Source organism: Musca domestica, unplaced genomic scaffold (genome assembly GCF_030504385.1).
Source record: "Musca domestica strain aabys unplaced genomic scaffold, Musca_domestica.polishedcontigs.V.1.1 10, whole genome shotgun sequence".
In the NCBI taxonomy this organism is placed as follows: domain Eukaryota; kingdom Metazoa; phylum Arthropoda; class Insecta; order Diptera; family Muscidae; genus Musca; species Musca domestica.
The window spans coordinates 19615190-19641533 of record NW_026712115.1 but is presented as its reverse complement, the minus strand read 5'-3'; the positions used below and the strand labels follow the sequence as shown (position 1 = coordinate 19641533).

The window sequence follows — 26344 nt, the reverse complement described above, 5'->3', positions numbered from 1 at the left end:
TTATCCTGTTCCAATGATACCTCCAGAAATGACCATGTACCTCGGAACTGGCCGGACCTTCCTTTAATTTTGTTAATGCCAATGGATAGTAGACTTCATAAGCTTTCCGTAGGTACCCATATTGTGCCGGTAGAATTGGACTGGAAGGCATATTGACCAATGGAGTTATCCTGTTCCAAGGATACCTCCAGAAATCACCATATACCTCGGAACTGGCCGGACCTTCCTATAATTTTGTTAATGCCATTGGATAGTAGACTTCATAAGCTTTCCGTAGGTACCTATAATGTACCGACAGAATTGTCCTGGAAGGCATATTGGCCAATGGAGTTATCCTGTTCCAATGATACCTCCAGAAATGACCATGTACCTCGGAACTGGCCGGACCTTCCTTTAATTTTGTTAATGCCAATGGATAGTAGACTTCATAAGCTTTCCGTAGGTACCCATATTGTGCCGGTAGAATTGGACTGGAAGGCATATTGACCAATGGAGTTATCCTGTTCCAAGGATACCTCCAGAAATCACCATATACCTCGGAACTGGCCGGACCTTCCTATAATTTTGTTAATGCCATTGGATAGTAGACTTCATAAGCTTTCCGTAAGTACCTATATTGTACCGGCAGAATTGTCCTGGAAGGTATATTGGCCAATGGAGTTATCCTGTTCCAAGGATACCTCCAGAAATCACCATATACCTCGGAACTGGCCGGACCTTCCTATAATTTTGTTAATGCCAATGGAAAGTAGACTTCATAAGCTTTCCGTACGTACCCATATTGTACCGGCAGAATTGTCCTGGAAGGTATATTGGTCAATGGAGTTATCCTGTTCCAAGGATACCTCCAGAAATCACCATATACCTCGGAACTGGCCGGACCTTCCTATTATTTTGTTAATGCCATTGGATAGTAGACTTCATAAGCTTTCCGTAGGTACCTATATTGTACCGGCAGAATTGTCCTGGAAGGTATATTGGCCAATGGAGTTATCCTGTTCCAAGGATACCTCCAGAAATCACCATATACCGCGGGGCTGGCCGGACCTTCCTATAATTTTGTTAATGCCAATGGATAGTAGACTTCATAAGCTTTCCGTAGGTACCCATGTTGTGCCGGCAGAATTGTTCTGGAAGGCATATTGACCAATGGAGTTATCCTGTTCCAAGGATACCTCCAGAAATCACCATAACTCGGAACTGGCCGGATCTTCCTATAATTTTGTTAATGCCATTGGATAGTAGACTTCATAAGCTTTCCGTAGGTACCTATAATGTACCGGCAGAATTGTCCTTGAAGGCATATTGGCCAATGGAGTTATCCTGTTCCAATGATACCTCCAGAAATTACCATGTACCTCGGAACTTGCCGGACCTTCCTATAATTTTGTTAATGCCAATGGATAGTAGACTTCATAAGCTTTCCGTAGGTACCCATATTGTGACGGCAGAATTGTCCTGGAAGGCATATTGACCAATGGAGTTATCCTGTTCCAAGGATACCTCCAGAAATCACCATATACCTCGGAACTGGCCGGACCTTCCTATAATTTTGTTAATACCATTGGATAGTAGACTTCATAAGCTTTCCGTAGGTACCTATATTGTACCGGCAGAATTGTCCTGGAAGGTATATTGGCCAATGGAGTTATCCTGTTCCAAGGATACCTCCAGAAATCACCATATACCTCGGAACTGGCCGGACCTTCCTATAATTTTGTTAATGCCAATGGATAGTAGACTTCATAAGCTTTCCGTACGTACCCATATTGTACCGGCAGAATTGTCCTGGAAGGCACCGTTTGGTGTAAACTTGTCCTGGCGCATAGTATAGTGCTACGAGTTAATGGGTGTATGTTGCCTTACAATCTTTGGAATATAATTTAATAATGATTATATAATGCATTTTGTTATCGTTTTTATACGATAAGTAATTAATAATCAAAAATATTAAGGAAAAAACAATTTTTATGTAGCTCTGGTAAGTTAACATAGCTATGTTATTTTCTCTGTTAAATTCGTGGCTCTAGTTAAATTCGGAATTTATCGTAACGGACCTACAAATCATTATAGTACTTACTCCTCTCATTCCTCATCACAGCCTTACAACGATTCCTATATGTACATACAATATATTATCATATTACCCTCCATAGGTCGCTTGCGCCATTCAAAGTACGCAAGATCTCTAAACATCAGTGCCGATTTCACCACATCAGATTCAAACCATGCATCATTCCTGGGGTTGACCTTACAAACAGAAACAGGAACGAAAGACAATAGCGAGTTAAACAACGAATGAAATAGTGAAAGTTGACAATTCACATCAGAAGTGGAATATAAGGGGTTGAAGTCAAAATCAGATATGAAATTTAAAATGCCCAAAATCCGCTCGACCAAAATTTCGATACTCAATAAATCTCTCCTCTGAATGTTATGCACAAAAGTTAGCCCCAATGATCTGCATAATCCTTTCATCGAAACAGAGTTCGAAAACACAAATAAATTACAGTTAAAATCACCTAGGACAATGATATTAGAGAAGCGATCAAACAAACTCTCATGTACATCACAGGAAGACTGGACATCGCCATGGGGAAGATATACTACCGTCACAAGCAAAACCAATGCCCCAATATTCAACTCAACACACACCGACTCACAAACACCAAAATCATTTGAACGAAAAACTACCTTATAAGAAATGCCACTACCAATATAGAGACATGCCCCACCACCAACACGATCACTCCGCACCAGCTTATATCCTGGAACAAGCAACGATTTCGATGAGACTGCAGAATTAAGCCAAGATTCAGTGACACCAAAAATTCTGATACCACTACCAACCAGTAAGGATCGAAGCTCATCGATTTTATTATTGAATCTCGATGGGCGAATACTTTGGCAGTTCAAGTGGCCATACGTTAGTTTACCAGACAAACCCTCAAATAAGGGTTTAAAAAAGTGATCGTCATTAATTATGGGTCCCAGATTATCATCAAGTGACATCAAACCAAATAAAGGGGCTGGGGAGCAAAATTATGTAAATTCGATTTCGCATCTTATGCTAAAAATTGAAAAATATAAATATATAAATAATAAAAAAAAATTATGAAAGATTATTTAGAACAATTAAGCAAGAATTTACATCAAGAAAACAATCAAATTGCTAATGAGATCAAAACAAAATTAATAATTACATTACATGACTACATTCCCAAGGCAGGACCCAGCAGCATATCACAAACCAACAGAGCACCATCCGGCTGCAGAGGACAACTACGAGCAAATTCGAGAAGCTCTTGTCGCTGAAAAATTGTTTTACTTCCATCAGCAAGTATCACCTCAACTTGAGGTTCATCACTATTTAACAACCTAAATTTCTTAATCTTCTTCTTAATCTTAGTTTGGTTCGGCCCACTTTAGAATACGGTTGCGTATTGTGGAGTCCTTTTTACAAAACATATTCTGCTAAATTGGAATCAGTACAAACCCAATTTCTTTTATTTGGATTAGGATGGGATATAAATGATACACTTCCACCATATGAGAATCGCCTAAAACTAATTGATCTTCCGACACTGGAAAAGAGACGTTTAATGCTAAGAGCTTTATTTATTATAAAACTTTTGCGTGGCGAAATCGATTAACAGTTTTTAACCGGTGAATTAAATTTTAATATTCCTGCTCGTAATACTCGAAATTACATACCACTTAAACTTTGCTTGGCTAAATCCAATTATGAATCTTATAATCCTATGAGGTCTTTATGTGACATCTACAACAAATTATATAATGAGATATCATTGACAGACCCTTTGCATGTCATTAGACACACTATTTTACATCTTTAGTATTAAAGCAAGTAGTTGCCAGATTCTCTATTCTCTACTCTTATCTGTTATATGTAGTTTTATTTCCTGTGTGTTATTTGTGAATTTAAACAACCTGCTGATGTATGACTGTAGCTGGTTTCCCTAATAGTTCGGACTATGGGGTGTACGCGCTCCCTACGTAATTGGGAGGTGGCCCCCTCGGTCGGCAGGGGCGGGTGAGAGTGGCGTTGGGACCGATCAAAAAAAAAAAAAAAAAAAAAAAAAAAACAACTCCACCAAAAGCCACCGCTCCAGACCTTCAAACAACAATATCCACAAGTAATAGTCCAGTCAATTTGTAAATATCTCCAATTTTAAATATTTAATTATTTTCGTGACAGAGCTCAAATTTAATGCTTGTTCATTGCAGGGATCTATAGTTCGTTTTTGTTTATTGTTTCGTTTGTGTATTGTATTGTTTCGTTTGTGTTTATTTTTTTATTTCTTTACACTTCTAAATCGAATCTTCTCCCGTTATTGAGTCGTCCATATTAATTCTGCTTATATGACGTTGCAAATCATTTCAACACGATACCGGTGTCCATTTTCAGCTAATGTTCCCTAATCCAGAAACGTACCGTATGTCACAGTTGCTAATGTATATTGTTCGGCTGGTTTTTCAGCGCGATCTCTTTCTTTTCCACGTCTACATTAATAACGAACAGAAGTTTTCGCTATTTAGTAAATATGTCGAAAGTATCTCTCTGCAAACTTGAACCAGCATGAAACAAATCGTTTAAGATAATCTTGTTGGAAGTCTTTGAAGATTCATTAAACTTGACTCTCAACTTGGTAATCAGACTGCCTTGCTTTATACACGGATGGCGAGGAAGAAAATATTTGCCACGCAATTCGGGATTTACTTCAACCTTATGGGCAGGTGTCGACAACAATTTCAACCAAATCATGTGTAACTTTACATTTTGAGTTATCTCCATTAATGTAAAGATTAGAAGCGAGGCTTTCATAAATTTGTTATTTTTCACATATTTTACCCAGCCTTAAACTCTAACCCCATTTAAAATTCAATCCCTTAATATTGTGCGATCATCTCCAAAAACAATATGCTTTTGTTCTGATTATAGCCTTACCTCCTCACAAAATTTTGGTGAGAATCGATCATAAATGCGACCTGTAGTGTGATTTGAATCAACTTGAACAGACGAACAAAAATAGTAGGTGTTCTATATGTATCATCGTGGGTTTAGGACCAATATTTTGACACAAACATAATACCCCCAACACAGTGTTCTAGAGTTAACGAAATTAAAGACCTCACGTAAAAATTTAGTTTTTCTTTCGTTTTTTAATACATTAATGGACTATTTATACATATTTGTCATAGAGTCTGTTTATGTACATGTTAAAATAACACTGAATTAATGAGTATTCATTGCAATGTTCTCAGCATCCTCCCTAATGTCTGCAAGTGCTTCTACAAATTTGTTAATTGACTCGCTAAAAACTGAACGCAGTCGTAACGTTAAACCTATCGTGTTTCGTAATATAATGGTAGGTATCTGGAGAACATCTGTTTTTTTTTTTTTTTTTTTTTTTTCAAAAATGCTGAGGAAACAATCGATCGTTACGGTGATCTACAAAAATACTAGCATATTCCCGAAGCAATTAAAAATTTATTCCGAATTTGTGGAATCGAAGGGTTTAAACTTAAGTTCAGAATGAATATTGCAGCAGAGAACTTAAACTTTATAAAAGACTTAAAATGTATAAAATGGGGTGCCCGTTGCTGCTCCCGGATATATTAAATGTTTCATCATAACCTTCCCTTCTTCGAAATGTAGCTGAAATTCAAATGTGATTATGTTTCAAATGTTTATTAAAATTTCAGTGGCTTTATTTATTCCTTTCAGCCTCTCGAGTTCTATAAAACACAAAACAACACACACGCAACATATTAAAGAAAATTATAATAATACGAAATAAAATTCGTTCCGTTTGTCTATTTTTACTACACTACTTTATTCATTTAAAATCATTGTTAAGTACTACTTATGATAATTTCCTAGTATAAAGTGTAAGCGAGAGAGAGAGAGAGAGAGAGAGAGAGAGAGAGATACAAATATCTGTGCACCATGCCGCCGTAAATCTTAGGGGGAGGTCGTAAAACATGCATAGCTATCCAACTTGTGGTCAGCATACGAAAATAAACTATATCAAACGTTTGCAATCGTTTCGTTCTGTATTTTCTCGAAGTGCGAAACAAAAACCGATATTAAGATTTTTGTTTTTATTTTGTACTATTTGTGTAGATGAGTGGAAACAAAAATGAAATGTACTCGGCTGGATGACGCAACATTGGAAATTAAACAGTTCAAAGCTCATTGGAAATTTTTGAAATCATTTCCTTGAACATTAACTCATTACAAATTAAGAAAAAACTAACTAACTTAAATGCATGCATTTTTATTCATTTGTTATGTGCATTATACAATGGAAAACAATATATAGAATGACAACTCAAAATAAAAGCAGTCATCATTTCAAACAGCAAACGGTTGAAAATGTTTCCCGGTGATTAGTTCGCAAACGATACAGCTCGGCAACTCACAGCCGAAGTACATTACAGCAATCGTATTGTTTGTGTATTTCTGTCATTAAAATGTTTGTGGTTTTGTGTTGCTTGGAGTACATAAGGATTGCTTTTTTTTTAAGTTTGTGACTTCGTGTGAGCACTACGTTATTCGTTTCGTTCGTTTGGCAAGCAAACTACATTTGCTTATCAGATTGAGTAAAGATTACATACCATAATCTATCTCAAACATACCACATGCAACAATTCAAATTATTTTACAGACATCCCACGATTCCTTCTAATTGGTTCACATTGTATCGATTTACGGACTCTCTAGGCATTCAAAATAGATTTTCTTCTGTCCAATACTTAACTGCCATAATCTTATAAAAAATGTTCACTTATCTGTGAAAAGGGTGTAAATACCGCATTTTTATACCCTCCACCTTGGAAAGGAGGGTATATTAACTTTACCATTTCGTTTGTAACATCCCTAAATATTCGTCTTAGACCCCATAAAGTATATATATTCATAATCAGCATAAAATTCTAAGTCGATTTAACGATGTCCGTCTGTCTGTCTGTCCGTCTGTCTGTCTGTCTGTTGAAATCACGATACAGCCCACATTATTTGACGTAGAGCTCCAAAATTTAGCAGAGCTATTTGCATTGTGTCTAGGATGGTTGGTATTGAAAATGAGATATATCGGTCCACGTTCTGGTATAGTCCCCATATAACGGTACCTCCCGATATTCGGTATTTTGATGATTTATGCCACGTTTTTTCATGGATTTGTCTTAAAATTGGTATTTGTAGGTCATAGCAGGTCCCTGAGAGTGTGCATGGGTCCAAAATTTGGTATAGCCCCCATATAACGGTACCTCCAGATATTCGGTAATTTGATGATTTTTGCAACATTTTTTCACGGATTTGTCTGAAAATCGGTATTTGTTGGTCATAATGGGTTCCAGCTCCGGTGGCGAAACATTGCATGTATGGGTCCATGATTTGGTATAGCCCTCATATAACGGTACCTCCCGATATTCGGTATTTTGATGGTTTTTGCCACATTTTTTCACTGATTTGCCTAAAAATTGGTATTTGTTGGTCATAATGGGTCCTAGTTCGTGTGGCGAAACATTGTAATTATAGGTCCACGTTTTGGTATAGCCCCCATATAACGGGACCTCCCGATATTCGGTAATTTGATGATTTTTGCCACATTTTTTTCTCGGATTTGTCTGAAATTTGGTATTTGTTGGTCATAATTGGTTCCAGCTTCGGTGGCGAAACATTGCATGCATGGGTCCATTATTTGATATAGCCCCCATATAAAGGTACCTCCCGATATTCGGTATTTTGATGGTTTTTGCCACATTTTTTCACTGATTTGTCTAAAAATTGGTATTTGTGGGCCATAATGGGTCCTAGTTCGTGTGGCGAAACATTGTAATTATAGGTCCACGTTTTGGTGTAGCCCCCATATTACGGTACCTCCCCATAATCGGCATTTTAATGGTTTTTGCCACATTTCTTCTAATGTTTATTTTACCCTAAGGTGGAGGGTATTAAAAGTTTGGCCCGGCCGAACTTAATGTTTTTTTTTTTTTTTTTTTTTTTTTTTGAAGAATATTTAGCAAGCGTTGTCGATTGTGTTATTTTCATGTTTTTATTAATTTTATTTTTAAACTATAAACTATCACAAATGAAAGGTCGTTCCTATCATACAACAAACTACTGAATTATTTTTCAGCTCTAACTCCTTCAGCTTTTACCTCATTATCAGAGATTCCCATATTTTCATAATAATAACTTAAAATCTGGTGCATTACAAAATTTATTTATTCTATTTGAAGAAAGCATTTAACGAATAAAGAATATCAAACTAGTGGTGAATGTGACTTCTGTCCGGATTACACCAACAAATCATGTGAAGCTCATATCAAAACCAAATCTTTGTACTTCCGCTCGGTAAACTCGCATCCATTAACAACCCAAAATACTAAATCGCAGCCCGTTCGGTGGAAAATTGGGATTGGAATCAGTAAAATATCAAATATCGAGTACATGGTGAGATGAAAAAACTGCAAACAACTTCAGACTTCTGTCATTTCTATGCCACTCGTCCGACAGCTGTTAAAATTATTCCAGTGGCAGCTCATTATATTGTTTACAAGCGTACAAAAGCATTTTGGTGAGAATTTTCCAGAAAAAAAGTTATTTGTGATGGAATCTAAGAGTGATAGTGTGATTCCTTTGTATTTGGCTGGAAAACCACAAGTGGCTATCGTTAGAGCACTCCAGCATTTAAATGTGAATAAATATTTTGTGTCTCGTGCCATCGCTCGTTACCGTGATACTGGTAGCGTAGCCCGACGTCAAGGAAGAGGACGGAAGAAAAGAGCAACATCAGCAGAAATGGTTCGAAAAGTAAAGAAGCGACTTGATCGAAACCTGCGTCGCAGTGGCCGAAAAATGGCTTGTGAGCTGAACATATCGCAATATTCCATTCGGCAAATATTGAAAAATGAGCTCGGGGTAAAGCCATTGAAATTCCAACAAGTGCAAGAACTTACACCGCAACAGTAAGAAAATAGACTCAAAAGAGCTAAAGAGTTGCTTGGCTTGGCCGAAAGTGGTGAACTGCCGAATTTCGTGGTCTAGCAGTTTGTAAACAAATAAAATGATCGCATTTACTTGCCAAAGATGTCAGCTGAAAACGTGCACCTTCGGTTGGCGCCGGCCATGGTGATGGTGTGGGTCGCCATAACAGCCGTTGGTCGCTCTCCGCTCGTATTAATCGACCGTGGCATCATAATAACTGCCGAATATTATCGCGAAAAATGCAAACACTTTGGCCGCCTAACTTGGACATTCCACACACCATCGCACTCAGCACGCGCCACTTAATAATGGTTACAAAATGAGGTTACTTCCAGCGCACTATGGCCACCAAAACCTCCGGATACCAATCCGTTGGACTATTGTATTTCGTTATTATATTTCGGAAAGCAAGGTTGGCACTAAAAAATACCAAAGTGTTGATCACTTCAAGCAAGCGCTTCGCTGGGAATGGATCTAAATACCGCAGAGCAACATTCGGGCAGCGTGTGACGGTTTCATTGGACGTTTGAAGGCCATAATTCGTGCCAAAGGTGATCGATTCAAACAAACCTAAACTTATTCTAAAATTTGATGCTATTTCCGACATTTTTGCTTTCATTCAATAAAAGTTAAATAAAATATGTAAAAATTTATGGCGTTTGACTTTTTGCAGTTTTTTTTTATCTTACCCTGTAGTATTGCAATATGGGGACCATATCAAATACATTTATATCTCCTGAGAACCTAAAATTTTATGGACATTTTAAAAGTTAAATTGGGGCTATGGGAACAAATATTATACAACTGTTGGCGGAAAAGATTTTACACTTCTAAATGAAGAGATGTAAACTGACGAATGTCTGTTGGTAGTGGTTACACCTAAACGGGGACCGATATATTTTTTTCCAAATCATCTTATGAATAAAGTTTTAAAGATCTATTCTATCGCAGACTGACAGCCATTGTCTAATCGATGCAAAATTTTACTCTGACCAACAATTTATTCTTTATGCGTCTCTTATTTATTCCTCGTGATTCAAAATAGTGTTTTCAAAGTTACGTTTGGTTGTTTGACAGAATTTAATACCAGGCCGCATCTTTTTTTATCTTATAAATGAATTTTTCTTGAATGATGTAATGCAAATGTAATGCAAGAATGGATTAAATATGCAGAAAACTGAATATTTGCCACTGCATACAAATACAATACAATGAACATATTTCTTATATTGATTTTGGAAAGACAAGAAGTGAATGTAATCCTATAATAATTCACCAAAGTCGTCATATCAAAAAGCTGGAAAGCCATGTGACAATTTCCTTCATCAGATGAAACGAAAAAAACATTACTGTCTGTAATAGAGAAAGGCAGTCATACAATGAACAAGTAAAAAACATTAAGTTCGACCAAATTTTAGACATATTCTGGGGAAAATGTGGCAAAAATCATCAAAATATCGAACATTGGGGGGGTACCGCCATATGGGGCTGTACAAAAAACGAAGACCTATACATACAATGTTTCGCCGCCGGAGCTAGAACCCACTATGAACAACAAATACCAATTTTTAGACAAATCCATGAAAAAATGTGGCAAAAATCATCAAAATACCGAATCTCTGGAGGTACCGTTATATGGGGATTATACCAAAACGTGGACCGATATATTTCATTTTAACTACCAACCATCCTAAACACAATACAAATTATTCTGCTAAATTTTGACGCTCTACGTCAAATAATGTGGCCTGTATCGTGATTTCAACAGAGAGGCAGACGGACGGACATCGTTAAATCGACATAGAATTTTATGTTGATTATGAATATATATACATTGTGGGGTCTACGACGAATATTTAGGGATATTACAAACGGAATGACAAAGTTAATATACCCTCCTTTCCAAAGTGGAGGGTATAAAAGTGTAATTCGTTATAAATGTGAAACAATGTAATTAATGTGTAGTAATTATATTACGTTTTTTTAAAGGACACCTTTTTGCAAACATATGTAGCTTATAGTAAACGTTTGTCTGTTTTGCAGAAAAAGCAGGGGTATTACGTTACGTACAGCCAGATTCAGATGAAAGCGCTACAAAATTAGTGAATGTTGACGACAAGATAAGTCGAACTCAGATAGATGTACATGCTCCTGCAAATGAAAATGAAAATTCACGATCGTCGCCAAATCATCTGTTCAAAGAGAATTGTATCGTACAACAACAAATACAAAAAACCGATCCATTTGACATTGGCAAAGAACCGCCGACTACTAATTTAAATAATCTGGAAAATTCCCAAACTCACAAATCACCTGTTATTGGAAAACAAAAGAAAAATCGAAAATCACCCGGCCCCGGTGAGTTTGATGTTGACGGATTCGGTACATGTAATAGAGCATCTCGAGAAGAGGTACAAAGCCCAGCTTACAGTGATATATCCGATGATTCAACACCTGTAAATGAACAATCGATATTAGAAAAATCTATTGCAGAAAAAAATTCTGATATTGTTAAAAAATCTCCTGAAATCATTTTATCTTCGGGATCTGGTTGTCAACCTAATGCTCCAACATCTGTTCCATCTTCACTTAGCGGATATGGTGTTTATCAATTTTATCAACAACAGCAATTTTCGGGACAACCTGCAATTGAACCACAATCAAATAAAAGTTGTCTTACAGGAAATGCACCTCAGCTATCACTTTCTGCTTCTTGTTCATCGCAACAACCACCTAATAATAATGACATGAAAAGAAAAGAACCTCCATTGGATTTGATAACGAAACCAGCTGCATCGAATTTGCAAGTTTCGAGCCCATCGCCACATGAATCTAACAAAGACCAAAATCAGGTCCAAGCCTCTAACGTACCCAACCAGATTGTAAGCAGTGTACCATTGGGTTCAAGTACAATAAATGCTGGTGCATCAAAGCCGGTATCACATTTTTATGCATTCAAGTAAGTGTTTTTTGCATTATATTTAAACCAGTAACGAGTAGTAAAGTTCACATTCACAATACTGAAAGTAGAATTGGAGAAAAATAACACAAATTATTAGTATTTTTCCCACTGTTAATTTTTAAGTGATTGGGTTTTTTAGCCGTAAAACGTAATCCTATGCTTATTAGTACTCTTAGAAGTGGCAGAATACTGAAAAGGCGGCAATTACAAAACGTCAGTACTTAGGACATTATGCACGTAGTACAAAGTCGTATTAACAGGTTGTATACATTACCTAAATTGTGGAAAGAACACCTGTGTTACAAAAATGTAATATAAAAGCAATTTAATGAAAATGATGTTTAAAATTAAACAGTAATTATAAACGTAAACAAACAAAAAAGTAAGCAGTGGTTATAGCCGTGCTGGGCCGACCCTGTTAAACTCTGTTTAAAGAGCGCTGCACAAATTTTACCCTTATTTACGCATTCCGCAGTGTTGTTATGTATTCGAAAAAAAAAATCACGAAAATCGAGGTCCATTTAACAGCTAAATAAAATGCAATGGTCATCCAAAATGCTAGATTTCTTCCCGGTCCTTAACTTTTTCCTCATGTAGAGCGACTGCAAAATCAGGAAAATGTTTTGTTTTCTTTGTTTTTTTGGTCCATTTGAACCTCTAAATTTACATTTTCATATGCTGCCCCATGCTAAATTTTGAGAGGATCGGACGATAATGGCGACCTGAACATAGTGTTGGGGGTGTAGAAAACATTACAAAATGTACAATTCAAAATTGTAAGTCAAATTGAAAAAATCGCATGTGATAAAAATGCACAAAAACAAAAAATATTCACTTTTTATTATCATGTATTTACATGATTTTCGTAGATTTTATCCCTTTCTGGTAAGATACCATTCCGAATTGATTAGAATTGTGAAAATCAGTCTAGCGGTTCTTGACTTATAAGCGGTCTAACTGACATCCCCTTTGATATATAAGATTGTATATATTTCGTTATATATGCAATATCTTGGATATGAGAATCAATTTAACGGTCAGAAGTGACATTTTCGTGTATTTGTGATTTCGCCAGGATTAAAAATATTGGAGTTTTTTAGAAGTTGTCGAATTTTTACATAAAAGTTATTGGTTTCTTTTACCCGTTAATAAGGTTCGATGACTATCCAAATTTGTACGCTTCTGCCCAGTCCTAAACTCCAACTTCATGCAAAATTCCGCGCCGATCGTATAAATGTGGCTTGTAGAGCAACAAAAAATCAGGACATTTTATCCGTTTTTTTGTCTATTTCAACCCCTAAATATTTTGCGATCATCTCAAAAACAATAGGGTTCTATTCTGATCCTAACCCCACATCCATTTTCAATTTCGTGAGGATCGGCCCATAATTGCGAGTGTGTAGTGTGATTACAAATTAACATGGACAGACGGACGGACATAAATAGCTAGATCGACTCAGCTCGGCGAGATAGGAAGATCCATACATACTTTCCTATGTGGGAAACCAATATTTCGAAGTGTTACAAAATTGTTGACCCAATCAAACTTAACACATAATATTGTAGGGTATAAAAACTAAGAGTTCGTTCTTTTTAATTACGTGAATCAAATCTTCAATTCACTTCTTTCATGGTCTGACCTTTTGCGTATGGGTTTGTGTTAGGTATACTTAAGGTACATTTACCCATAAAACATATTGAATGTTTAAATGCAAGGAAGCAATATAATAGTAAAAGTAGGGAATATCTTGCGAAAATAAATGAGTATTGAAGCAAACCAACTATTTTATTTTACTTTTATATTATCAACAATTTTAAAAGAAATCATCCATTCTTGTAGTGATCATCAAATGCTTAACATCAAGTTACCCACGCTTGATGGAATTGATAATATGCTGAAAATAATCACAAATAAAGAATAGTTCCAACGTTGATGTTTTATTGCATGAAGCCGCACAATCTACGCCAACGGCGTGTTTCAGTATTATTATTTTTTTTTAAGTTCTAAATTTAATGACTTAAAATTTTCCTTCGAGTTCGTGCCGATTGAGGTAAAATGTTGAAAAAAAAATTGAGACAAAACTAAAAGGGTAAGTGTTTAACTCAGGGGAGTGGAGGAATGACTTCGTATAGCGGCAAGAACAAAAACTCCCCAGAGTTGTTATGATGTGAGGTGTTGTGTAGGTGAGAGGTTTGGTGAGGTGCGATTGGTACGCGCGTGTGGTGTGTAAAAGAAAGAAAATATACAAGAAATAAAACACAGTTGAATTAGTATTATTATTAATTAACTCATGGCTTTATTGGTGGTCTATCTTTTCATCGACAAATTACCTTAAGTAATTGGGTTGGCGACAGAGGCCGTGTGTTTATGCTTTCGATTCTAAATGACAAGTGAACGCAGAGGTTCTAAGTGATCGCAGAGGATCCCTTGTATATTTCTAATACATATGCAAATACAGACAAGTGAACGCAGAGGTTCTGAGTGACCGCTGAGGGTCCCATGTCTGTATATTATTACAACTACAACTACTTCCAATGAGAGCAAGGTGAACCTACCGCCAACAACCAATACCCAGCGGCGATCCGCTCACTACGGTATCCGCCAAGGGAGTTGTAGAGGAGATGCCAGTGTGCCAATCAGCATCCGTGATTGACGAGTATTGGAAAGTTGTGGTGGAACGTATCGAACTTATACATTCCGGCCCCCTTGCTAGAACTACGAGTCTAGCAATCTATATAAAGTTATCATAAATTAGGAAGGAACGTAAATTCAGATTCCTAAGTGAGCTATAGTTGCAGATTTTCGAATTTTATCGTAGCGACTTGACGAATTACCGGTAGATTCGGTCTACAATTTCAATGTTTAGCGCAATTAATTCATGTTTTCAGCAAATTTCGGTTATGATACGATTCTTTTTTAAATTGGTCGATTTCAATTTTCGGAGAAGATTACGTTACAGTCGAGGGAGGTACTGAACCGGTGAGAATGTACCCGAAGATAGACTTTTGGGCTAGCAACGAATCCAAAACAATTTTTGGAGGTTCAGCTTCTAGAATTTTGGGATACAAGTCAGCACCAAGTAGCAAATCTATTGGGCTGTCATCGAAAGAATCCGCTAATTCAAGATTAGGAACTCGAGTCTTTAAATTACAAGTAGATGGTGACGAGAACAACTTTCCTTCGACCTTAGGCAACACAAACGCTTTTGTCTCCACAATTCTAGACGCGTATCTAGGGGAAGACAACTTAAGAGAACAGACTTCTCTCGGCGATGTAGATTTAGATTTGTTTGTTAAAGAACAAGTTAAAATACCAAGTGCATTTTTAAGTTGCTTACTTATAATAGATGCCTTTGAAGAAGGGTCTATTATAGCACGAGCAGTATAACTTTTCCCATTGTGAACAATATTTACTACTGCAGTTCCCAAAAGTTCCCATGATCTTCAAAGGTGTTGGGAGACTGGCTATTCGAATTATTTTTTGTAGAGAGTGGGGCCGTTTTAGAAGGCTTTGGGCCTCGACTTTTGACCTTGGTAAAAGCCGGAGGGGGGTTTGTACCTCGACTTTTGACTTTAGTAAAAGCCGGAGGTATTTTTTTAGAATCCGAAATGATATTTCGAGCAGACTTGCAGAAAAGCGAAGATTTTCGACTTTTAATATTGTTGGAAACCAGAGATGGTTTTGAGCATAATGCTGCAACAACTATACTAGATTGTGGCCGGTGAAGAAGGCTGTGATGCCTTTGCTTGCAAGATTTGCAACTATTTGTGCTATGACAATTTACTACATGGCCACGCGAAAGACAATTTATACAACACTTATTCTTTTTCACAATCAAGAATTTGCCCTCAAACGAAAGTTTTATAAACTTGGGGCAGAGTCGAAGAACATGACTTTGGTTAGGACAAATTGAGCAATAAGCGTTTGGCCGAGGAGGAGGAGCAATGCATTTTGACTCATGTAGCAATGACTTTTTAATGACTGAACTAGATGTACGAACATGCGTGGATGCCAACGATCTAGTGGAGGAGTGATGAGTTGAAACACTGTTTGACGATAACGATTTCTTTGCAGGCCTGGGAGGATGAACATTCTTTGGCCACAATGATTTAGTAGATGGAATAGGAGAGGGGGCTATTTTGGGCAAGTACTTTTCAATGGACTGATTTTCCTGTATGCTCTGAATAACCTGCAAAGTTTGTATTCTGTTTGTGAGGAAAGCATCTAAATCTGGCCAGGAAGTCAACAACGACTTATTTTTGATGCTTTGCTCCCACAAAGTCAAGGTGGTTAAAGGCAAGCGTTGCAAACAGATATGTTAAAGAATTGGATTCCACAGATCCGTGGCGACGTCATAGACGGCCATTGCAGCAAGACAACTATTTACTCCACGTTGAGTAGTTTTCAATCCCGAGCAAGTTTCAAACTTTAAATCTGGAATATCAAACAAACTTTTTATGTGACTATTCACAACGATGCGCTTATTATCATACGCATCCGACAAAGCTTTCCACGAAATAGAGATCTGAATTTACATACCTTGTTTTTAGTCTTTTGTATGTTGATGATATGATGACAGAGACTCCGATGATTTCTTCATGCAAAAGCGACAAAGTGATGGCTTCAATCCGGCTCGATGCGACCAATGTTTAACTCAGGGAGTGGGGGAAAGGCTTCGATAGCGGCAAGAGCAACAAAACTCCCCAGAGTTATTTTATGATGTGAGGTCTTGTGTAGGTGAGAGGTTTAGTGAGGTGCGGGTGATACGCATGTCTGTATATTATTACAACTACAACTACTTCCAATGAGAGCAAGGTGAACCTACCGCCAACAACCAATACCCAGCGGCGATCCGCTCACTGCGGTATCCGCCAAGGGAGTTGTATAGGAGATGCCAGTGGCCAATCAGCATCCGTGATTGACGAGTATTGGAAAGTTGTGGTGGAACTTATCGAACTTATACAGGTAAGCATTGCCCTTAGTGCAGCACCTACAACTATTGGTCAGCATAGGAGTTGTTAAAAATAAATACAACAACAAACGAAGTCTTTTCACAAAATTAATTGATAAAATACTGGACCATCCACATATCTAGAGTCAACTCCCGTGCAGCTCTATAGTTGTCATCCGTAATGCTTATCTTTTCAGTTATGAGATAGTACAAGTATTGAGCTTCAGATAACTTAGGGTAATGATTATTACATTACCTGAAGTAGATCAATTCTTTAACGTTCCCACCAAAACGATAAATGCGATTATTTTTTATATGTTTATTTCCCTTTCGAGACGAGCTTAATGATCTGAAATTTGCAGTGAAAAGGAATGCCAGATAGACACGATCACTCACCACTATGCGACGCGTTTCGCCCTTGGTTAAGCGGGACATCAGGCATATTTGGTGTGGATGATGGCTTACAAGGCCCGTTCTCTGGAAAGTAGTATTTATTTCGAACTTATTGCGATTAAGCATATGCTAATTAAACACCAGAAACCCTCCAAGTTCGTTCATGTTATGTTATCCTATAGTCCAGTAAAGTTTGAACAAGAATTAGGAGAAATAACTTTTTTTCGTAATACATTTTGCATGATTTTTAATACATTTTCTCGAGATTTTATGAACACCGGTGAAAGTTTTGCATTGGGTCCGGGTTATTAATTGCTTTCAGCGAAATTTCTCGTCCTGATCAATTGCAGTTGATCATCTCGTTACAAATTGATAGAGGTTTCGTTCAAAAAGGAAAACATTCGCATTAGGCCATATGAGGTGGCATGGGTTACAATGTCAAAACCAAACACTGCATGGTATATGAAACATTGAATTGTCTGATGACCCGAATTCCGAAGTGAACAGCTGATATATGATAATTTTTCGTCCCATTGACGGTGGTAAGCTTTTAAATAGGCCTTGATACCTGCCTGAGGCATTCGGCTGAGGAGAGTAGAAGGTTGTAAAGGTATGTTGAATCCCATACCAAATGTTGAAATGTCCTTCAACAAAAAGTTTTGAATGCAGGACGACGTAAACTTTTGAAAGGGCAAAGCCAGTGAAACTTAGTTAGGTGGTCTAGCACTATTAGGATTCCAACATAGCCAGCTTTTCTTCGTGGATAGGTCCCTATGATGTCTATGTACAGACGCTGAAACGGACGTATATAGATTGCTTGCTTTCCTATTGGAGGTTAGAGCACTTTATTGGGAGCTTTTGTAGATTCACAAACATCACAACAACGAACATAATATCGTACGTCACATACAAGTCGTGACCAATAGAAGTTCCTTCTGATCAGCTCAATAGTCTTATACATGCCTCTATGGGCGGAAGTAGGGTCATCGTGTGCTCTTCTAATGACATTTGGACGGAGTCTAAGAGGTATCCACAACTTCCAGCTAAATTTCACCTAGTCCTCGTCGCCGGAATAGTGCTCCGGGGAATTTACTGATATTCTTTAGTACTTTTTTAATATTTTAATCATTAGAACAGTCCGAGTTCAAATCCACTTCTGGGGGGTTACTATGTAACTCGATTCGAAAGTTCGAACAAGTCGAAAGTTGTATTCGATCCGAGTTTAAACTCTTACTATGTAACAGTTTCGGATCGAGTAAAAAGTGCTGCAACTAATGGATTTATTTTGGCAGTACTTTTGAGTGTAATATTATTCAGAATTGGCAATATTTACTTCATAAAATATCAAAAATATAAAACAAGAAAATAAGGCAAAACTTCAAAATTAAAAAGTATTAAGTTTCACGCGCCTCAAAAATGGATTCATTTGCAGCCTTAAGCCAACTGTGAATGTGCCGTCATAGAATTGAGTATTGTCTGAAATTGGCTTTGCTCTATTATGGAAAGCAGGATACATTCAATTTTTTAAATATATCTGCCTGTTTGGTGATATTACGATACAGTCCGCATTATTTGACGTACAGAAATTTGGCACAATAATTTGTATTGTGTCGGTATCCACGGCCCTCATGTAACGGTTGCTCCCTATATATGATAATTTTTAACGGAATTGTTCAAAATATGGTATTAAGAGTTTGCAAGGGGTTCTACCTATTGTAGCAGAACAATATCTGTATAGGTCCTCGTTTATATATAGCGCCCATATAACGGTACCGACTTATATTCCTCATTTTCGGTACGTTCGGTATTCGAACATTGTCCATATTGGTCCATGGTTTCTATATAACGATACCGACCGATATTTGGCATTTCCATGATATAAACCACATTTTCCACATCATTGTTACACATGTGGTATTTAACACTTACAAAACATAACAAACCTATATGGGTTTTTTGTTTTGGTATGGCCCCCATATAACGGTTCAACCCACTTTATTATTTATAAAATACGTTAAAGAATACTCTTTAGCTAATGGTTAAATGCCCTCGAAAGGTTGTTTGAATTTCAACAACTTTTTTCCAGTTTTTTATTCGTATCCGTTAGCTAAATATAAAACGAGTAGAAATGTCAACTTTCGAACGACTTTGACTTCTAAATTCGAAGTACATAGTGCATCAAATCCGAAAGTAGAATATGATTATACTATACTCGGATATGGCAACCCGAAAGTAGGAAATGGGTTTGCGAATTCGAGTTAGTTGGTAGGAAAAATTCGCATCCGAAATATTTTACTTTCGAATCGAGTTCTATAGTAACCCCCTTGGTTCCATAATTTCTAAGGACAAAATATAAGCAACAGGTATTCGTAAGCATTCGGAACAACATTTTCTCGACCTTTCCTGCGGCTTATTGTGAATTTTTACGGCTATAGTTTAAAAATCCAATTAGTTAACCTACCTGGTATTATCTGTTTTTTTTTTCATAAGCCAGCAGAGTAGAATGGTCTGTTATAAATTCAAAATCTTGAAGCTCAAGATAAAAGCGAATTTTTTTTATTGCTTCTACAATGTCCAATAACTCACGCTCGGTCACGCTGTAGTGCTTAGTAAAGCTTTTTATTCATAAAAGCTATGGTATTTTATTCCCTATTTTCATTCCGATGCCGGTACCGCTTGCATCGTCAGGGTTCGTCAAGATGGGCGATGAGGTTAACAGTGGCTTTATCTTATCAAAAGTGGCTTGGGATTTTTCTGGCCAGATGAATGTCTTCTTTACGTCAGTGATACCCCAAATCTAATCTCAAAAATCTAACTTGCTTTAGGGTTTTCGGCAATGACCAGGTGAAATTGGACGATATCTTCTCAGGGTCAGTTGTTATGCTCACGTTTCCTAAAGCATAGCCAAGATAATATACTTTGGTAACGCAAAAGTTGCTTTTTGACACATTTAGCGTCAGATTAGTTTTGCGACATTGTGATGCGATTCTGGGGGGTTACTATGTAATTCGATTCGAAAGTAAAATATTACGGATGCGAATTTTTTCTACCACCTAACTCGAATTCGCAATTACTTTTACTAGTTTCGAGTTGCCATATCCGATTATCGGATATTGGTAATCTACTTTCGGATTCGCTTCACTATGTATTTCGAATGTATCTGTCAAAGCCGCTCGAAAGAAGACATTTGTATTCGTTAGATATTGACTTAACGGACAGAGAAAAACGAAATAAAAATGAATTAGTACAATTCAAAAAAGAATAAAAAAAACTCGGAAAAATGTAAGTATTACATTAATATATACACATTTATAGGTAAATATAACTTAAAGCCGTTTTTATAGTGAAAATAATACAAGAAAAATGAGCACAACACAAATCCAATTGAAATAATGGTGGATTTCATGACGGAGCATCCACAGTTGGCTAAGGGCTATATAAAAGCTGCAGACGCCAAACAGGCCACCAATGATTCATGGGCACGATTGGTAAAAAATTTAAATGCAGCCGGTCCACCAATGCGGGATGTGGTCGGTTGGAGAAAGGTAAGTAATACATAGTTTATTCATTATCATTTTTATCACATTTCCCTCTTAACGTTTGGGCAGATCATAAGTCGCATATCAAAGGCAAGTTACGAAAGAACCGCGTTAATTTTTCGGGTACAGGCGGCGGTCCGGCGAAAATTCTTTCATTTAAACCATTGGAAGGAAGAGTAATAGATTTACTACAAATGAATCAGGCGGTTGATGGTATGCAAGGGGTGCGAAAATTTGGTGCAAACAACAGTACCACAGCGGTTGGCGAGGATACTAGTATGGACAGTAGCAACGCCGAAGAGGAAGTGGCGCATAGATGCAACCATAATACAGATGATGTGACGAACACAGATGAAGTGCTGTTTGCCGTTTCGCCACCACGATGTTCATCATCTGCTCGCACACTCACCACCGCGCAAACACGATTTAGTCGCGCTGCTCCGAAAAAGCAAACATTGCTGGAAAAGCAAGTTAATGCGCAAACAGTGTATCACAAGCGGTCTCTAGCAGAATTGGAAGAAATAAACAGTAATTTAAAAGATATAGTTAAATACAAGAGAAGACAAGTAGACATAGAAGAGAAAAAATATAAACTTCAAAAAAGGAAGTTCGAAAAATAATAAATTAAACGTTTCGAAAATTGATTTGAAAAGAGAGATGTTAGAAATTGTAAAGAATCGGATTTAATTTTTGTTTAGAATAATAACATTATACTACCATTTATGCCTTTTTTCCCTCCAAATATCATTAAAAATGAATTAAATAAATAAATGAATTCTTATTTTATTTTATAAATATATGCTATATCTGTAGGTGGTTCCACATTATGATCCAAACAAACATTGTGTAATGCACAACACACATTCAATATTTGTGAGACTTTTTCTGATGCATAATACAATTCACGTGCTGCGAGCAAGCAACGAAATCTCCCCTTCATTACGCCAAACACACGCTTAATTATGGACCTTGCCTTACAAAACCGCTTGTCAAACCTGCTTTCCGCGGAATGTTCGTTGGCGCTCCTATACGGTGTAATGGTTCCAATGGATACCCAGAGTCTCCTACGGATAAAATAGAATTTAAATATTGTCTAAAAAAAAGAGCAGTATGAAAATTTAGTTAACTATTAACCACTATGACTTGTCGCCATTTACATAAGCATTCCTCATAAATAGGCGCTCATCTGATAGGTTCCATACGTGAGAGTCGTGTGATGCTCCCCCATAGCAGCCATTCACTGCTCTTATACGCATTGTATGATCGCATATCTAAAATAACAGATGAAATGTTAACAAAACATGGTGCGATTGTATACACTGCAAAATACTTACAACCATTGCATTTATGCTGTGTTTGAGTTTCCGGTTGAAAAACAAGTGCTCGTCTTTAGATGGCCTGACCATTTGGATGAGAGTACCATAAACAGCTCCTATTATCCCTGGAATTCCAGACATGGCATAGAAGTAATTTTTTGCAGCACGTTTTTCTTCTTGACTCATGATGAAATTTATGTGCTTTGGGCACAACACCTCTTCTATAGCGGTGCACACTTCTCTTATACACTTTGACACAGTTTCTTGTGCCAATCCAGCAAACCGGTCCTGACCAATTTGGTGTTGGTATCCACCTTACCCAAGAAACTTAAGTGTAGCACCCAATTTTACTGTTGGAGTTACACTAGTAGACCACAGGGATGTTGGCGGCTTCGACCTAATGTTGTCCAGTACGTAATTAAATGCTTCCTTGTTAAGACGAAAATTTCTAACAAAGCTGAAAATATTAACTCATTGCAATATGTAGAAATTTACGCCATATTTATATAATTGTTACTTATGTTGCATCCGTTAACTCCATTAAGTCACACCATCGCGTATGATTTTACGTTCCAATCGCTCATCTTCATTTTGAGACCAAAGAGCAACCGAATCCATTTTGTTTGATCACCGATACAAAAGTTCGTTTTGCGGCGCGAAAAAATAAATATTTTGTGTTTACCTTTATTGGTGTTGTTTTGACGTTTCACAAAATAAATGCTGCCAACTTTAAATAATACACTCGAAAGTACTGCCAAAAGAAATCCAATTAGTTGCAGCACTTTATAGTCGATCCGAAATTGTTACATAGTACCAGTTTAAACTCGGATCGAATACAACTTTCGACTCATTCGAACTACCGAATCCAGTTACATAGTAACCCCCCTGGTAGGAACCTCCAGATGGGTATAGAAATCAACTAGATCATAAAGGTAACTAACTCCATGCAGAAGACGAAGGTTACTCCAATTCCAACATACCATCTATTTCTTTAAATATAATTTTCTCGACCGCAGGAGACACTGGATAGAATATTAGCTTTATCGGGGTGGTGTTCAGAAAGAGGAAACAATTGAACAGTGTTGGCTTGTTTGTTCGAGATACCATAGTATATTATTGTCGTAAAATGGTCAGGCTAGAATTTTGAGACCTGGTATTATTCTGATTTGAAATATTTGCTGAATTTGGTATTTTATTGATATTATTTTGGGTATTCGAATTTCCTGGATTTGAATTTTGAAATCTATAAATGTTATGTGAGTAAGAGTTTTCAGAAGTAGTATTATACCTTGTTCCCACCATGCTTCTGTGTAGCAAGCCCATGTTTTGAAATAAATGAGTTATATTCCGTTTAATCCTGAGAGTTTTCCGCATGGACGTATTAGTAGGTACTGATGGTTGACCAAGAGATTGATTTTGTGCTTAAGATCCATTTTTACTGGGAGTCGAAAAACCTTCTGGCTGAAAACTGGTATTGAGGTGCACCCTACCTCTGGCAGTATTTGTCTTATGATGTGCAATAGGCTTGGGAAATATTATTGGCTTCTTAAGTTCGTTTAGCTGACATGGTCTGTGACAGAACGGACATTCAGAATTAGTTGAAAGGAGAGTTTTAATGCCATTGCAATGAAACGAATGGGAAGAGTCACTTACCTCGAGACATTCATCGCCTTCATACAATATTTCATTGCATGCTTGGCATGAAGAGGGATCCTTGCTAACTTGCTCCGATGCTGCAATGAATTTGGAAAATTAAAAACTTCAATTTGAATAATCCAGAGTTTTTAATACTGGAAAATTATTGGTCTATGATACTTAATTGTATGAAAAACTTGAATTTGAATAGATCACCTGTTTAATACCCCAAGTTCTCTCTATTGACTAGTTGCTCTTTCTGTCTTCGCCAAAAGTAACAAAATTCCAAAATTAGTCAATAGGAGCTCATAACGTGATTACAAAAAAAAAAAAAATTATTAATTATTATTACGCATATAACATATTTTATAGATTAAATTAGACCGATTATAAACTAAAGAAAGTATTTCCAAAATGTTAATGGTTAGTATACTCAAACTTTGGAGCCTTAACTATCTAAGAATCTGAATAGTTTTTGAAAAGTATGAAAACGTTTGTAGTTTATACTACTGAAAAACATAGACAAATTAAAAACAAAAATAGAGGCAAAAGACATCGGTATATTTTCCCACGTTGGGTGCCAAAATATTGTAATGTCCCGCTGGGAATTCTAAGTGCCTTGTTTTGGAACATATTCCAGCATAATTTCACCTAGGAATTTATATGAAACACAGGATAGAGGGAGCCATTGAAAGACTAGCAGATAGTCGGGCGGGGTGAGTTCTGATCCTGCATCAGGTAAATCAGATTGTCAATACAATTCATTATTATGGTGTGACTTACCTATTGAAAACATTAATACAAATTCTCTTTGGTTGTTTTACTACTCTCATCAACCTTCGTTCTATTTGGCATTCATCATATTTATAGAGCCCCTATTAACTACCTCTACTTCATGAGCCCCTCAAGAAAACTTTTGTAGGATATTCATTTACTCATATTGAAATGTTTATTCATTAAATTCATTTTAATAGAATATTCTAATATATAATATTGGGAAACGTTTAAGTGAACACGATGTATTGTGATAATTCAAATGGTTTTAATTGTCTAAATGATTCACATCTTATGTTGCAATAAAGATTAAATGAAAAGACCAACAAAAAAGTGGGTTAAGGGGTTATTCAGATTTATAGCTTTGCATTTAAAATTAACGACAATAAATAATAAATAAGACGATAAATTATGGATAAGAGTATAAGGAATTTGTTCCATATTTGATTTTTCAATAAAATGATAAAGTTGTGGAACATAAATAACTGTTTATTGAATTTAGATTTATCGAGGTGAGCAACAAAAACAACAACTTATCTTAGACAATTCGCATACTACAACGTCCGCAGAGAAAGTTTGTAGAGGAATGGTGTCAAACAGATTCGGTAATTGATCAAGCTGAAGTTGCAGGACAATGTATCCAACATATTCATTGCCGCCCACATTGATACATATATCCATATGAACCAGCAACAGATACCTAGAGATAGTAGACAACTTTTAATATATTTAAATAAATACATTTAGATAAAAATGTTTAACGTAAGTTCAGTTCATTTTGAGCATTTTATTTAGACTTAATTAATATATTAAAATTTTTATGCCCTCCACCTTAAAAGGAGGTATATTGACTTAGTCATTCCGTTTGTAACACCCATAAATATTCGTCGTAGACCCATAATGTATATATATTCATGATCAGCATAAGATTATAAGTCGATTTAACGATGTCCGTCCGTCTGTCTGTTGAAATCCCGATACAACCCACATTGTTTGACGTAGAGCTTCAAAATTTGGCAGAACAATTCGTATTATGTCTAGGATGGTTGGTATTGAAAAACAGATATATCTGCCCACGATTTGGTATAGCCGCCATATAAAGGAACCTCCCGATATTCGGTATTTCGATGATTCTAGCGACATTCACCGGAATTGTTTCAAATTTGGTATTTGAAGTTCGTAACGGATAAAGCCTAAGACAGAAAATTGTCAGTGTAGGTCCAAGTCTTTGTATAGCCCCCATATAACGGCACCTCCTAATATTCGGTAATTTGATAATTTTAGGGACATTATTCACCGGAATTGTTTCAAACTTGGTATTTGAAGTTCGTAATGAATACTACAGTCTATGGCAGACAATTGTCTGTGGAGGTCCACGTTTTGGTATGGCCCCATATAATGGAACCTCCCTATCTCCGATATTTTGATGATTTTAGCTACATTATTCACCGATTTTTTTTCAAGTTTCGCATTTGAATATTAGGATAAAAGTTGCCTATGCAGGTCCACGACGTCGTATTTTTAACGGTTTTTATCTTTGAAAATTGCTAAATTTGTTTTAAATGGTGGAGGGTATTCAATGTTCGGCCTGGTCGAACTTACAGCTTTTTACTTGTTTTTCTTAAAATGCCAGTTTAAAGATAAATATATTTATAATGGCAAAGTACCCGATATTATCCATCCAAATTTAGCATATTGGGCTGTAGGAAGACCTGGGTTGGAAATAATCCGAGGTGCTATGATTTTTGATAAATTTA

At 36.7% G+C, this 26344-nt stretch overlaps 1 protein-coding gene and 1 pseudogene across 4 annotated transcripts in view; one reads left to right on the top strand and one right to left on the bottom strand.

Annotated features, from left to right (window-relative positions):
* The window catches only part of LOC101893228 (mucin-2), a 345912-nt gene that overhangs the window by 185543 nt on the left and 134025 nt on the right, over positions 1 to 26344 (top strand). For all 4 annotated transcript variants that reach the window (XM_059127347.1, XM_059127350.1, XM_059127346.1 and 1 more), the window contains one exon: positions 11060 to 11975. In XM_059127347.1, the coding sequence (XP_058983330.1) occupies positions 11060 to 11975 (916 nt within the window). The remainder of the gene's footprint in view (positions 1 to 11059; positions 11976 to 26344) is intronic.
* On the bottom strand, positions 21793 to 25360 carry LOC109614239 (putative nuclease HARBI1; annotated as a pseudogene).